The sequence below is a fragment of the Pelophylax lessonae genome (assembly GCF_965119305.1).
Source record: "Pelophylax lessonae genome assembly, chromosome: 5".
NCBI lineage: Eukaryota > Metazoa > Chordata > Amphibia > Anura > Ranidae > Pelophylax > Pelophylax lessonae.
This window is the reverse complement of record NC_138772.1, coordinates 561,027,074-561,041,852: the sequence shown is the minus strand read 5'-3', so window position 1 is coordinate 561,041,852 and position 14,779 is coordinate 561,027,074. Positions and strand designations below refer to the sequence as shown.

At 46.6% G+C, this 14,779-nt stretch overlaps 1 protein-coding gene across 1 annotated transcript in view; it reads right to left on the bottom strand.

Moving 5' to 3' along the window:
- Nucleotides 1-10,632: 10,632 nt before the first annotated feature.
- Nucleotides 10,633-14,779, bottom strand: part of LOC309555480 (uncharacterized protein) — a gene marked incomplete at its 3' end in the record, with an annotated part of 50,796 nt that continues 46,649 nt past the window's right edge. The window contains exon 14 of the mRNA XM_082257509.1: nt 10,633-10,721. Within this exon, the coding sequence (XP_082113635.1) occupies nt 10,633-10,721 (89 nt within the window). The remainder of the gene's footprint in view (nt 10,722-14,779) is intronic.

The window sequence follows — 14,779 nt, the reverse complement described above, 5'->3', positions numbered from 1 at the left end:
TTAGTTTAGAGAAAGAATGTTGCCTTTGTTTGACTGTCATGCCACAGTATTTAACCACTTGACCACCGGAGGATTTTGCTGTCTTCCGTCCAGGCCACTTTTTGCGATTCGGCGCTGTGCGACTTTAACTGAAAATTGCGCGGTCGTGCGACGCCGTACCCAAACGAAATTTACGTCCTTTTTTTCCCACAAACAGAGCTTTCTTTTGGTGGTATTTGATCACCTGTGCGATTTTTACTTTTTGCGCTATAAACAAAAAAAGAGCGTTTATTTTGAAAAAATAACAATATTTTTAACATTTTTTTATATGAAATTCCCCCCCAAAAAAATGTAAAAATCAATTTTTTAAAAAATTTTTGGCCAATTTGTTTTCTGCTTCCTATGTTTGGTAAAAAAAATCGCAATAAGCGTATTTTGATTGGTTTGCACAAAAGTTATTGCGTTTACTAACTAAGGGAAAGATTTCTGTCATTTATGGTGTTTTTTTAACGCGTAATGGCGGCGATCTGCGATTTTTTTTGCGGGACTGCAACATTGCGGCGGACAGATCGGACCCTTGACTGACATTTTTGACACTTTTGGGGGTACCAGTGACATTACTGCAGTAATCAGTGCTATATATATGCACTGTTACTGTAAAAATTACACTGGCAGTGAAGGGGTTAATTTTATTGGAGAGGGAGGGGTTAATGTATGCCTGGTGCTTACTGACGTGTGGGGGGGGAGGTGACTGAGTGACACAGGGACAGATCGGATGTCCAGCTATGCTGAACACTCCGATCTGTCAGTCCCTGTCACTATGGAGATCCGCCCGCTCTGTTTACACAGGCGGGCGGATCTCCTCACTAGATTCCCCGACGATCGGGGCAGAGCAGCGGCGATCGCCGCTGCTCCTCCCCTGGCCCGACTCCCGCTGTGAATGAAAACAGCGGGAGCGCTCCTCCCGCGGCGCGCGAGCGCCGCCTACAGGGGGAGGAGTCCAGCGACGTAGGTCTACGTCGCTGGACGGGATCGTGCCACTTTGCCGCAGTACGCTCCATGTGAGCGGTCGGCAAGTGGTTAAGTAAAGCTTTTGAAACTTTGCCTGGTCTGAAGGTACTCAAGGGGTGTAATGCAAGTAACTGACACACATAGTCTACAGCTCAGGTCATTTTTACACATTGGATATGAAGACAGCAGTAGAACAGTTAATGAAATGGGGAGACATAAGTGGTTGTCAAGGGTAACGGAGGTTCCACATGCAGCCTGTCGTTAAGCGTGTACATGTGGCATGGGGGATAATTTCTTGAAGTAGGCAGTTGTTGTTGGCACTCTCTCCGTGAGCAGCTTTGTCTTCCATAGCAACAGGAGCAGATCAGCAGTGAACAGATATGGAAGAGGAAGAGTGAAGTCAGCGCTAGGCGCATGGTGGGACCCCATACTGTTACCGGGAGTAAGGTAGAGGTGATACGCTGGAGAGTTGGAGAGGTCATTGGCTCTGCGTGTCCCTCCTAAATGCACCAGTTACCATGTTGGTGTATAATACATTAAAGAGTCTATTAGAGTTCAGTCATCTGTTCAAGAAAAGGTACCCCATGTGTAGAGCAGTGATCCTATCCAAAAATCCTAGCATAGCCCAGAAGAACCCACCTAGGGGTAGACCTCTTACGTGACCCTTGTTTGGCACCCAACGAGGAAGAAAACATGGAGGACGTGAATACCACCCCCTACCCTACAGGCTGTTTTCTGCTCCTCTATAGAGCGTTGGAGAGAACCGGGGTCACTCCACTATGGAGGTCATCACTGGTCTCTGCACCGCCATAACTAATTCCAATGATCTTACTCAATAATCATGTCCTCATACATTTCAAAATTAGAATGTTACACAATTGAAAGAGTAATGAAGAAGTAGACAACTCCAAAGAAGTTGGGTCCAAAGAAGGCTTCGTAGAACCAGAGAAAGGTTGGAAAAGATCCTTTAACATAAGAGATAAGAGAGCAAGAAAGAATCAGGAGGAGAAATGTAGAGAATGAAGAACAAAAGTTCAAGTTCAAATGTCAGAAAAAGGCCTACAGACCTCCAAGAGAAGATGAAGAGAGCCAACCTGACAGATGTTCAGGTCAAATATTATAACTGATGTAAATGCATCAGAAGCTGTGAGTTATGCTTACATTTAGACTCAGTGATGTAAATAAAACCCTCAGGCCCCGTTCACACTGGGGCGACGCTACTTTGCCGGGCGACCTCATAGGTCGCGCACCGCGACCTCGGAGCGGCCAGCACGGACTTCATAACATTGAAGTCAATGCACGTCGCTCCTGGTCGCCCCAAAGAAGCTCCGGACCCTTTTTCTAAGTCGGAGTGACTTGTGTCGCTCCTATTAGAACGGGTCCGCAGCTTCCCTATGGAAGGCGACCTACGGCGACCTGTCAGTCGACCAGGTCGGGGGCTAACAGCCCCGGTGCAAGAAACGTCAGTGGGCCCTTTCCTCTGAGCCCAGTGGCGGAACTCCAGGGCCCAGTAGCGAGTGCGAGTTCTGCCACTAGTGTCAGTTTTTTTGGCTTTTGTTATTTTATTTTTTATTGTTTTGTATCTTTTCTTTTTTTATTTGTATTTTTTTAACTATTTTATTTTTTATTATTTTTTAGAATTGTTTTAGGAGCCCCGATGGGGGGCTTTGATGAGATATCGGACCTAAACAGACCCCTGATGTTTTACCTTTGAGACAGAGAAAGGAGATTGAGGATACAGCCCTCCATCTCCTTCTCTGCAGCCTCGGCTGCACAGAATGAATGGACAGGAAGAGCTCTGTACAGAACTTTCCCTCCATTCACAAACTGAAGCATAGTAAACACAGTTATGAATAAACACAGTTTACTATGTTTTTGAATGGACAGGGTCAGTGATCGGTACAGATCACTGAATCTCCATTCAGAAAAAGAAGGGGCTGGTAAATGACTCTCGATCTTGACACATTATCCACAGCAGCCGGCGGGAGAGGAGAGGGGGGAACCTGGCAGAGCGTGGGGGGGGGGGAATCTCAGGGGAGGGGGCAGGAGAACACGCAGGGCGACAACATAAAGAAGCTGGCTAGAAGGAGCTCCAGGGGCACCAATCTCACAATTTTTCTCCTGCAGCCGCTGAATGTCAGCTTCTCCTCCTCTCCCTCCCGCAGGGGCCCCCTGAAGTATGGAGCCGGGTCGCATTTGCAACCTTTGCGACCCCTGTAGGTACAACCCAGATCAGACTCTAATACCTTGGTGTCCAACCTACGGGCCACGTGTGCCCCTTTCCACTCATTGTGAAGCCATATAGGGAGTTTAGTGCTTACTCAAGCCAGTAAAGGAAAATATTTCTTAGGAAGCCGCCTGGTAGTCAACAATTTGGTTTACTTATTTCATTTTCTTACTTTTTCTGTGTTGTCCATCCTAATGCTCTTTTTATGTTTGTAGGGTAGGGTCAAGGTGACAGGGTTGTCATCACGTCCTCCATGTTCCCCTCCTCCATGGGCGCCAAGTGTGGGTCATATAGGAGGCCTACCCCAGGGTGGGTTTTTTGGGCTACGCTAGGCACCTGTAACAGGATCACTTTACTACACATTGGGGATTTTTACTTTTCGACCTGGACAGATGACTATACATGAACGAACTCCAGTAAACTCTGGGGCCCCTGTGACTATGTATACCCTGAGGGACACTCTGAGCCTTGCCCACTTCCAACCGTGCAGTGTATCTCCACTTCCTCACTTCCTGTAACAGTATGGGGTCCCACCGTGCACCCAGCGCGGACTCTATGCATGCAGTCAACTTCACTTAACACTTTCTCTTCAGAATGAGGGCCTCTGCTGCCTGAGTCTGCTTCTGTTACTATGGGAGATGGACTGCTCACGGAGAGAGCCCCAACAACAACTCTCTTCGCTGCGAGAGGCTGTCCTACCTGTCACATGTACACGCTTCACAACAGGCTGCTTGGTAAACCTCCGATACCCTTGGTAACCACTTGCATCTTTTGCACTGTAGGAACTCTTTGTACTAAGGTCTTCATACCCAGAAGTAATTTAGTGACCTGAGCTGTAGAAATATGCTGGCTACTTGCATTACACCTCTTGAGTATCTTCAGACAAGGTGGGAACAAGGTTTCAAAAGCTTTACTTGGAAAAGTGCAAGAATATCACAAAGTCCAAACATGCGAGAACCACCCTTTCCCTTCATCCCTACTCCTAACTAAGGCTACGTGCTGCCCCAGCATACCTGAAAAGGCAGAGGCCTTGTATAATAAAGGGGATCCATCAATGACATTCCTCAGTGGCTGGAATGAACCCCCGATACTGATGACCTCCTACATCAAGGCAGATGCAGAAGTTAGAAAGCTGCACTAATGAGAATGTTCTCATTTTGACTCTTACCTTAAGGCTCTCTGCTCTGGACCTTTGCCCCTCTCTTATAACACAGGATCAGTGGGTCAGACCCAAGAAAACCCGCCAAACTAAAAAACCGGGTCAAAACATTAACCCTTACCCTTTTGTCCAGGGTGTAATGATATCATGCGCTGGGACACCATTTTGTCAAAAAGCCATTTTCGTTTCAGAGCTCAGCCATGAAAGTTTAAAAGCCAAAAGGCACTCCTCCACCAGCCCCCACCTTATCCTAATTAACATTAGTATGAGAGCTTCAAAAGGAACTGTTACTTCAAACGAAAGCCTTATCTTAACAGACCCTGGCAGATGCCGGGTCATAATCAAGGCAAACCTTATCTCAGCAGGCTGGGTTGTAAATTCCACAAGCCTAATTGTTAATTAGAATGTAACACATACATGTAGCAATTTATACCTATTTCATAAATGCAGATAGGAACATGACACATTAACCAAAATTTGAATGCCAAATAAAATACCGATCGAAATAAGATCAAATATGATCACGTTCGCTCCTAGGAAAGACAAGCTAGCGGTCAGATGCCTTACGGGTCAGAGGTTATTACGAGATAACCTGTGTTTGGTGTCTATGGATGTAAAATTCAATGCCATACACTAAAGTATCAGATTCAAGAATGTAACCATTACATAATTCAAGATATGAATTCTGTTATAAATCTGTCTAAACGGGAGGTCCCTTAGCAGCTTATGCCTCCGGGGCCACCCATGGCCCCAGTGTTTATTGGTCAAGTACTTCTGGTGACACCCCCTGCGGGTCAGAGAAAAAGAGAGAAGCTGATGGAGCTCTCAGTTCTCATTTTACCATCAAAGCAGTAACATCAAGCTGGAGGACCGATCACACATGTTCAGCTTCTGAAACTAAGATACACTTGGGACTTTGAATGCAAGTATTTAATTTCTAATTCTTTATCTATTCTTCTAAATTGCTGAATTGCGTCTCTATTTCTTTGTAACCCATTTTTCTGTAAAAAATTGTGGGTTAGGTCTGCTTATGAGAAGTTTCCTATCTATGGAATGTCCTCAATGAAGAGAATAGAAATATTTCTGGTACAGATCACTTTCTCTAAGGAAGATGTGGAGAGGTGCAGCGGCAGTAAACACTCAGAGTCCAGTTTCAGAAAACAGAACTTGTATTAAAGTTAAAGCTTGGAAATTCACAATAAGCCCAGCGGAAAGGCCCCCAACTGGGAACACTGACAGGATGTAACAGCGATGTGTAGTAGAGCAGTTCTCTGATGTGCCGACAGCGTTTGTCTTGAGGGACAGAATGTGGCCTTGCCTGTCCGTGGCCAAACCCCTCTCTACCACCAGTCACTGTCCCTGACAGACGGGTGACCTGTCCCTACACTACGCACTCACTAAATGCGCACAAAGTCGGGGATCCAGAGTCTAAAATAAACTCCCGTAGTCACGTGGGGCAGTAGCATCCAATCGGATAACTTCCCAAGTGACACAAGAACCATGTTCCTCTCAACTTCCTCTCCCTCTGCAATGCTGCTGCAGTTGATCGCCACCTGCAGCGTTCATCAATAGACACAGAACAAGCTGGATAGACTGATGGACAGTTTCCCCCGTTATAATGGGGTTCCCACCATCCCTGTGCTGATTTCCGGGGTCTGTACACCTGTTGTGCCCATTATGAGGGGTTCCCTCCATCCCTGTGCTGAGTTCCTGGGTTTGCACATCCGCCGTGCCCATTATGAGGGGTTCCCACCATCCCTATGCTGAGTTCCCGGGTCTGTACACACGCTGTGCCCATTATGAGGGGTTCCCACCATCCCTATGCTAATTTCCAGGGTCTGTACACCCGCTGTGCCCATTATGAGGGATTCCCTCCATCCCTGTGCTGAGTTCCCGGGTCTGTACACCCGCTGTGCCCATTATGAGGGGTTTCCACCATCCGTGTGCTGAGTTCCTGGGTCTGTACACCTGCTGTGCCCATCTAGCTGAGCACACGCAGGGGAGATGGCATTTTAGTATTTGCAGTAGATGCTCGTGAGTCATCATGGATAGACCCTGTGTGCTCTCGATGGGTCAGTATGTCAGGTGCTCAATCAGTCTGAACCTCTAGGTGGACCAAGGATGGGGTTGACATATTCATAAATGATAACAAAGAGGAATTTAATACAGTATAGATACAAAGTTGCTGCCAGATTCATCCTATAAAAAGAAGCTTCTTAGGGTACAAAAAATGTCCTCATGACTGTGCAGAGCAGAAGACTGTCCCCATTGTAGAAGATTGTCCCCATTGTAGAAGACTGTCCCCATTGTAGAAGACTGTCCCCATTGTAGAAGATTGTCCCCATTGTAGAAGATTGTCCCCATTGTAGAAGACTGTCCCCATTGTAGAAGACTGTCCCCATTGTAGAAGACTGTCCCCATTGTAGAAGATTGTCCCCATTGTAGAAGACTGTCCCCATTGTAGAAGACTGTCCCCATTGTAGAAGACTGTCCCCATTGTAGAAGATTGTCTCCATTGTAGAAGGTCCATATGATGGATATGTGGCCAAATATATGACAGATTTGCCGTTTCTTGTGTGACAACTGAAGAATAGATGCGTGTCAGGCCGAGTCTATGGTTGTCATTGCGGTTCCTGCATTCCAGACGGACCTGACGAGGAGGAAGCGGTTTGACTCTGCAATCATCTCATCTTCCGTTCCTGCTGTGATATCAGTTCTGAAGGTCCAATAATACCATCATGGCTGCTCAGGATAAGCGCTGTCAGGCCCCGCCCCTCATACCTAATTATCACTAATAAAAGCCAGATTATGGCTGCCGCGATTGTAGATTGGGACTGAAGTTCTGGAAACACTTCCAAAGGTCCTCAATTGGATATTTGACGGTTCAGAGTTTTGGTTCTATCAAAGAAAATGGAAAAGCTTATTAGATTTAGACCGCTGCAATCCATACATGAGAGTGCAGTCCATACACGAGTCTATAAGTCTGCAGTCCATACACGAGCCAATAAGTCTGCAGTCCATACATCAGTCTATAAGTCTGGAGTCCATACATCAGTCTATAAGTCTGGAGTCCATACATCAGTCTATAAGTCTGGAGTCCATACACAAGTCTATAAGTCTGGAGTCCATACATGAGTCTATAAGTCTGCAGTCCATACATCAGTCTATAAGTCTGCAGTCCATACATCAGTCTATAAGTCTGCAGTCCATACATCAGTCTATAAGTCTGGAGTCCATACACAAGTCTATAAGTCTGGAGTCCATACACGAGTCTATAAGTCTGCAGTCCATACATCAGTCTATAAGTCTGCAGTCCATACATCAGTCTATAAGTCTGCAGTCCATACATCAGTCTATAAGTCTGCAGTCCATACATCAGTCTATAAGTCTGCAGTCCATACATCAGTCTATAAGTCTGCAGTCCATACACGAGCCAATAAGTCTGCAGTCCATACATCAGTCTATAAGTCTGCAGTCCATACATGAGTCTATAAGTCTGCAGTCCATACATCAGTCTATAAGTCTGCAGTCCATACATCAGTCTATAAGTCTGCAGTCCATACATGAGTCTAAGTCTGGAGTTATATTAGTAACCCTCTAGTACAGAATACAAAGCTTCAAGTCTGAACAGTGCTGAAGTAGAAGGATGGAGGACATACTGTAGAAGTCTCAATACCTGGTGGTGGCCCATACACAGGAAAGCCATTACAGGTTAAAGGTTGGAAAATAATAACTTATCAGACCTGAGACAGAAGGGGAAGATAAAGAGCGGAGACTGGAAGGGTACAGGATGTAAAGGGCAAAGGCAAGGGGGTAGGTGCTGGACATTGATGGGCGGCAAGGGAGGGGGGGGGGGGGTTGATAAAGGATGGAAGGAGGTGGTGGTAAAAGACAGTGGCTGGAGTTGTATATAAAAGACACACACAGGAAAGGTAAGTAATGGACAGCACCTCGAGCAGAATGTAAAGAGTCAGGAAGGGTGGATAAAGAACAGGGAGCTGTAGAGTTATGAGGTGTTGTATGTGAATGACAGAGAATGGAGGAGTAGGTATAGGACAATGGAAAGAGGAGGACAATGGCAGTAGAGGTAGGTATGGGACAATGGAAAGAGGAGAAAAATGGCAGTAGGGGTAGGTATAAGACAATGGAAAGAGAAGGTGGTAAAGGACATGACTGGAGCGGTAGGTAAAGGACATGACTGGAGCGGTAAGTAAAGGACATGACTGGAGCGGTAAGTAAAGGACATGACTGGAGCGGTAAGTATAGGACAGTGACAGGAGGGGTAGATAAAGGGCAATGACAGGAGGGTATGTAAAGTACAGACAGGAAGGGTAGGTACCGGAAAGGGACTTGAGCAGAATGTAAAGGACAGATACAGAAATGATAGATAAATTATAGTGATGGGTGGGGTAGGTAAAGAAGGATGATAAGAGGGGTAGGGTAGAGGACATATACAATAAATTAGATTTTGGAGACCCCCTTAGGGAAGACATGTGATCCCCTATGCACAGGACATGGTGCATACACGGTCAGAATTAGGATGGCGAAGCATGGAAATAATGGCAATGTTCGCACCCAATGAAGACTTTGTATATACAGCCGTGTTCTTGAGCTGATAGTAAGATATTCGATGACATAACATTTTACAATAAAGAGTATTACCCAAGAATCTATCAATAATGATCATATGAAATCCCAATGATGACCCCCCGCTACCAACTGGCCCTGGAAAAGGAACCATACCAGCACTGTCCCCTCCTGAGGAAGATCCTCCGGGTTTTTCCCAGGTGGGTCAGTCCATTCCCACTCTCTTCTCCAAGAGAACTGAGCTCTCGGCAGTCTCAGCTCCGGCTGGTCCGTGGAGATCCCCAGGACAAGGCTGTCCATGAAGGTGGGTTTTGGTTTTTTCTTTTTCCTGGAAATAAAACAAACCAATACAGGAAAAATAAAACAAATATTAGACATTCGTATAATCAGATAATTCGATGAAGATGAGATTCCAATGTGATCCCTAAACCAAGCCTTGTCCACCAATGGCTGTCTACGTTCTTAGACAACATGATGGTGGTCTGTCTCACTGGTCTTCATGCTGTCTGTAGGGGTATGAAAATCTTTCTGAACTGAGAAATTCAACACATACTTTGGCATTTCAGCACTTTGACAGCTGGAATGAAGGCTTCCATCATCTCTATACTTGGCCTTCTTCCTTGTAGGAGACCAGTCATGATCAGAAGTTCAGGAACCAATGTGTCTAGATGGGGCCTCTAATTCTTCTGGCTGACACATCTCCCTCATAAACACCAGAACACATCAGCGGGGCCGGTCTGAGGTGATATGGGTCCTCAAACTCATTATTAGAATACCCCCCATAAGCAAGCTCGTCCTTCTTACTCTCCGTGTGAACAATGAAGCCACTGAAGATGGCACTGAGACCATTGGACCTCCCCGATACAATTTCACACCTGTAACCAGAATGATACCATGTGGTCATAGGCAGTGGATTCAGATTGGTACCAGATCGGAGTCCGAGGAATCCTTAATTGCAATAAATGGTTAAAGGAGATGAAGTCACCCTGTGACTCCATCGGGGGTAGCTCCTGATCACACAGGTGGCACCCAAGGCCAGCTGGTCATTAGTTGTGTCCCACTCTGGATTTCACAAGATTGCTTTCCTGCGTGTGCAATCTTATCTGGTGTTCTCACGGCCATGATGTGTAACCTGCGATAACCTCCAGTGTACATCTTTGTTATCCTGCTGGGCAAACAAAGGGTTCATTCATCCTAAACGGACACCTCCTACCGGTCCTTCACACCCTCAGAACACAGCCAAGCTGCCAAAAATTGTGCAAGAAACGGAACACAGCGCCAGAAACAAATCAAATCATTTCATCGGACAAAGTGCAGAGATAACGGCGGCACAAAGACCAACCGTCCAAAGCAGATAGAAGATACAGAGGGGTGCAAAACAGAATAAATCATTAATAACTAAATACTTACTGGCTACTATGTCAGGCTCTGCACCAGAGGAGCTTACGCTCTAATGTCCCCTCCCCCACAGTCACATCCTTACACACAGTGGGTTCGCATTGGTGAGAAGCTGACCCTAACACTAAAGGATTACAATGGTAACCAGAGATCCACCATACTGTCCTTACTAAGATATTAATTACAAAAACAAACAATCTATCCTCCCCCTTCAGGTAGCTCTGGGGTAACACAGGACAGGAATTGCCCCGTTTCTCCAGGATAAGGTTACTTACCGGAAATAATAGAAGAGAACGGTGATCAGGGACCCCAGGAGGACACCGAGAGCGCAGGACTCCGCAATCACCACCAGCAGGAAGGCTACGGGAGACAATATACATCTCTATAACACCCCAATACACATCATTATCCCCATCACACCCCATTATAACCCATACTGAGCCATCACACCCCATTATAACTCATACTGAGCAATCACACCCCAATACACCCCTCTCTGAGCTATCATACCCCATTATAGCCCCTACTGAGCCATCACACCCCATTATAACCCATACTGAGCCATCACACCCCAATACACCCCTCTCTGACCCATCACACCCCATTATAGCCCCTACTGAGCCATCACACCCCATTATAACCCATACTGAGCCATCACACCCCAATACACCCCTCTCTGACCCATCACACCCCATTATAACCCATACTGAGCCATCACACCCCAATACACATCATTCTGACCCATCACACCCCATTATAACCCATACTGAGCCATCACACCCCATTATAACCCATACTGAGCCATCACACCCCATTATAACCCATACTGAGCCATCACACCCCAATACATGTCATTCTGACCCATCACACCCCATTATAACCCATACTGAGCCATCACACCCCATTATAACCCATACTGAGCCATCACACCCCATTATAACCCATACTGAGCCATCACACCCCAATACATGTCATTCTGACCCATCACACCCCATTATAACCCATACTGAGCCATCAAACCCCAATACATGTCATTCTGACCCATCACACCCCATTATAACCCATACTGAGCAATCACACCCCAATACACCCCTCTCTGAACAATCACACCCCATTATAACTCATACTGAGCCATCACACCCCAATACACATCATTATCCCCATCAAACCCCATTATAACCCATACTGAGCCATCAAACCCCATTATAACCCATACTGAGCCATCACACCCCAATACACCCCTCTCTGACCCATCACACCCCATTATAACCCATACTGAGCCCTCACACCCCAATACACATCATTCTGACCCATCACACCCCATTATAACCCATACTGAGCAATCACACCCCAATACACCCCTCTCTGAGCCATCACACCCCATTATAACCCCTTCTGAGCCATCACACCCCATTATAACCCCTTCTGAGCAATCACACCCCAATACACCCCTCTCTGAGCAATCACACCCCATTATAACTCATACTGAGCCATCACACCCCAATACACCCCTCTCTGACCCATCACACCCCATTATAACTCATCCTAAGCCATCACAGCCCAATATTTTCAACCCTAAGCTGTCACCCCCCCCCCCCCCCCATCCTGAGCCATAAAATCCAATTTACAGAGCATCCGGAAAGTTTTCACAGCGCTTCACTTCTTTCACATTTTGTTATCTTACAGCTTTATTCCCACATGGATTAAATTCATTATTTTTCTCAAAATTCTACAAACCCCTCCCCCATAATGACAATGTGAGAGAAGTTTGTTGGAAATCTTCGCAAATTTATTAAAAATAAAAAAATCCCATGTACATAAGTATTCACCCCCTTTGCCATGTACATAAGTATTCACACCCTTTCCCATGACACTCAGAATTGAGCTCAGGTGCATCCTGTTTGCACTGATCATCCTTGAGATGTTTCTACAACTTGATTGGAGTCCACCTGTGGTAAATTCAGGTGATTGGACATGATTTGGAAAGGCACACACCTGTCTATATAAGGTCCCACAGGTAACAGTGCATGTCAGAGCACAAACCAAGCCATGAAGTCCAAAGAATTGTCTGTAGACCTCGGAGACAGGATTGTATGGAGGCACAGATCGGGGGAAGGGTACAGAAACATTTCTGCAGCATTGAAGATCCCAATGAGCACAGTGGCCTCCATCAACTGTAAATGGAAGAAGTTTGGAACCCCCAGGACTCTTCCTAGAGCGGGCCGCCCGGCCAAACTGAGCGATCGGGGGAGGAGAGGGCCTTAGTCAGGGAGGTGACCAAGAACCCGATGGTCACTCTGACAGAGCTCCAGCATTTCTCTGTGGAGAGAGGAGAACCTTCCAGAAGAACAACCATCTCTGCAGCACTCCACCAATCAGGCCTGTATGGGAGTGGCCAGACAGAAGCAACTCCTCAGTAAAAGTCACATGACAGCCCGCCTGGAGTTTACCAAAAGGCACCTGAAGGACTCTCAGACCACGAGAAACAAAATTCTCTGCTCTGATGAAACAAAGATTGAACTCTTTGAATGGTAAGCGTCATGTCTGGAGGAAACCAGGCACCGCCCATCACCTGGCCAATACCATCCCTACTGTGAAGCATGGTGGTGGCAGCATCATGGTGTGGGGGTGTTTTTAGCAGCAGAAACTGGGAGACTAGTCAGGAAGGAGGGAAAGATGAATGCAGCAATGTACAGAGACATCCTTGATAAAAACCTTCTCCAGAGCGCTCTGGACCTCAGACTGGGGCGAAGGTTCATCTTCCAACAGGACAACAACCCTAAGCACACAGCCAAGATAACAAAGGAGTGGCTACGAGACAACTCTGTGAATGTCCTTGAGTGGCCCAGCCAGAGCCCAGACTTGAAGCCGATTGAACATCTCTGGAGAGATCTGAAAATGGCTGAGCACCGACCCTCCCCCATCCAACCTGATGGAGCTTGAGAGGTCCTGCAAAGAAGAATGGGAGAAACTTCCCAAAAATAGGAGGGCCAAGCTTGTAGCATCATACTCAGAAATACTGGAGGCTGGGATTGGTGCCAAAGGAGCTTCACCAAAGTATTGAGGAAAATAATGAATTTATCCATTTTGAAATAAGGCTGTAACATAACAACATGTGGAAAAAGTGAAGCTCTGTGAATACTTTCCGGATGCTCTATTCTCCAGCCTAAGCCATCACATTCTATTAAAAGCTACTGTATCCTGAGCCATTATACCCAATACAACCAATCCTGAGCCTTCATAACCAATACACCCCATCCTGAGCCTTCATACCCAATACACCCCATCCTGAGCCATCATACCCAATACACCCCATCCTGAGCCTTCATACCCAATACACCCCATCCTGAGCCTTCATACCCAATACACCCCATCCTGAGCCATCATACCCAATACACCCCATCCTGAGCCTTCATACCCAATACACCCCATCCTGAGCCATGGCACCCCAATACACCCCATCCTGAGCCATTATACCCAATACACCCCATCCTAAGCCATCATACCCAATACACCCCATCCTGAGCCTTCATACCCAATACAACCCATCCTGAGCCTTCATACCCAATACACCCCATCCTGAGCCTTCATACCCAATACAACCCATCCTGAGCCATCATACCCAATTCAACCCATCCTGAGCCTTCATACCCAATACACCCCATCCTGAGCCATCATACCCAATACACCCCATCCTAAGCCATCATACCCAATACACCCCATCCTGAGCCTTCATACCCAATACAACCCATCCTGAGCCTTCATACCCAATACAACCCATCCTGAGCCATCATACCCAATACACCCCATCCTGAGCCATCATACCCAATACACCCCATCCTGAGCCTTCATACCCAATACACCCCATCCTGAGCCATTATACCCAATACACCCCATCCTAAGCCATCATACCCAATACACCCCATCCTGAGCCTTCATACCCAATACAACCCATCCTGAGCCTTCATACCCAATACACCCCATCCTGAGCCTTCATACCCAATACAACCCATCCTGAGCCATCATACCCAATTCAACCCATCCTGAGCCATCATACCCAATACACCCCATTCTAAGCCATCATACCCAATACACCCCATCCTGAGCCTTCATACCCAATACAACCCATCCTGAGCCTTCATACCCAATACACCCCATCCTGAGCCATCATACCCAATACACCCCATCCTAAGCCATCATACCCAATACACCCCATCCTGAGCCTTCATACCCAATACAACCCATCCTGAGCCTTCATACCCAATACAACCCATCCTGAGCCTTCATACCCAATACAACCCATCCTGAGCCATCATACCCAATACACCCCATCCTGAGCCTTCATACCCAATACACCCCATCCTGAGCCATCATACCCAATACACCCCATCCTGAGCCTTCATACCCAATACACCCCA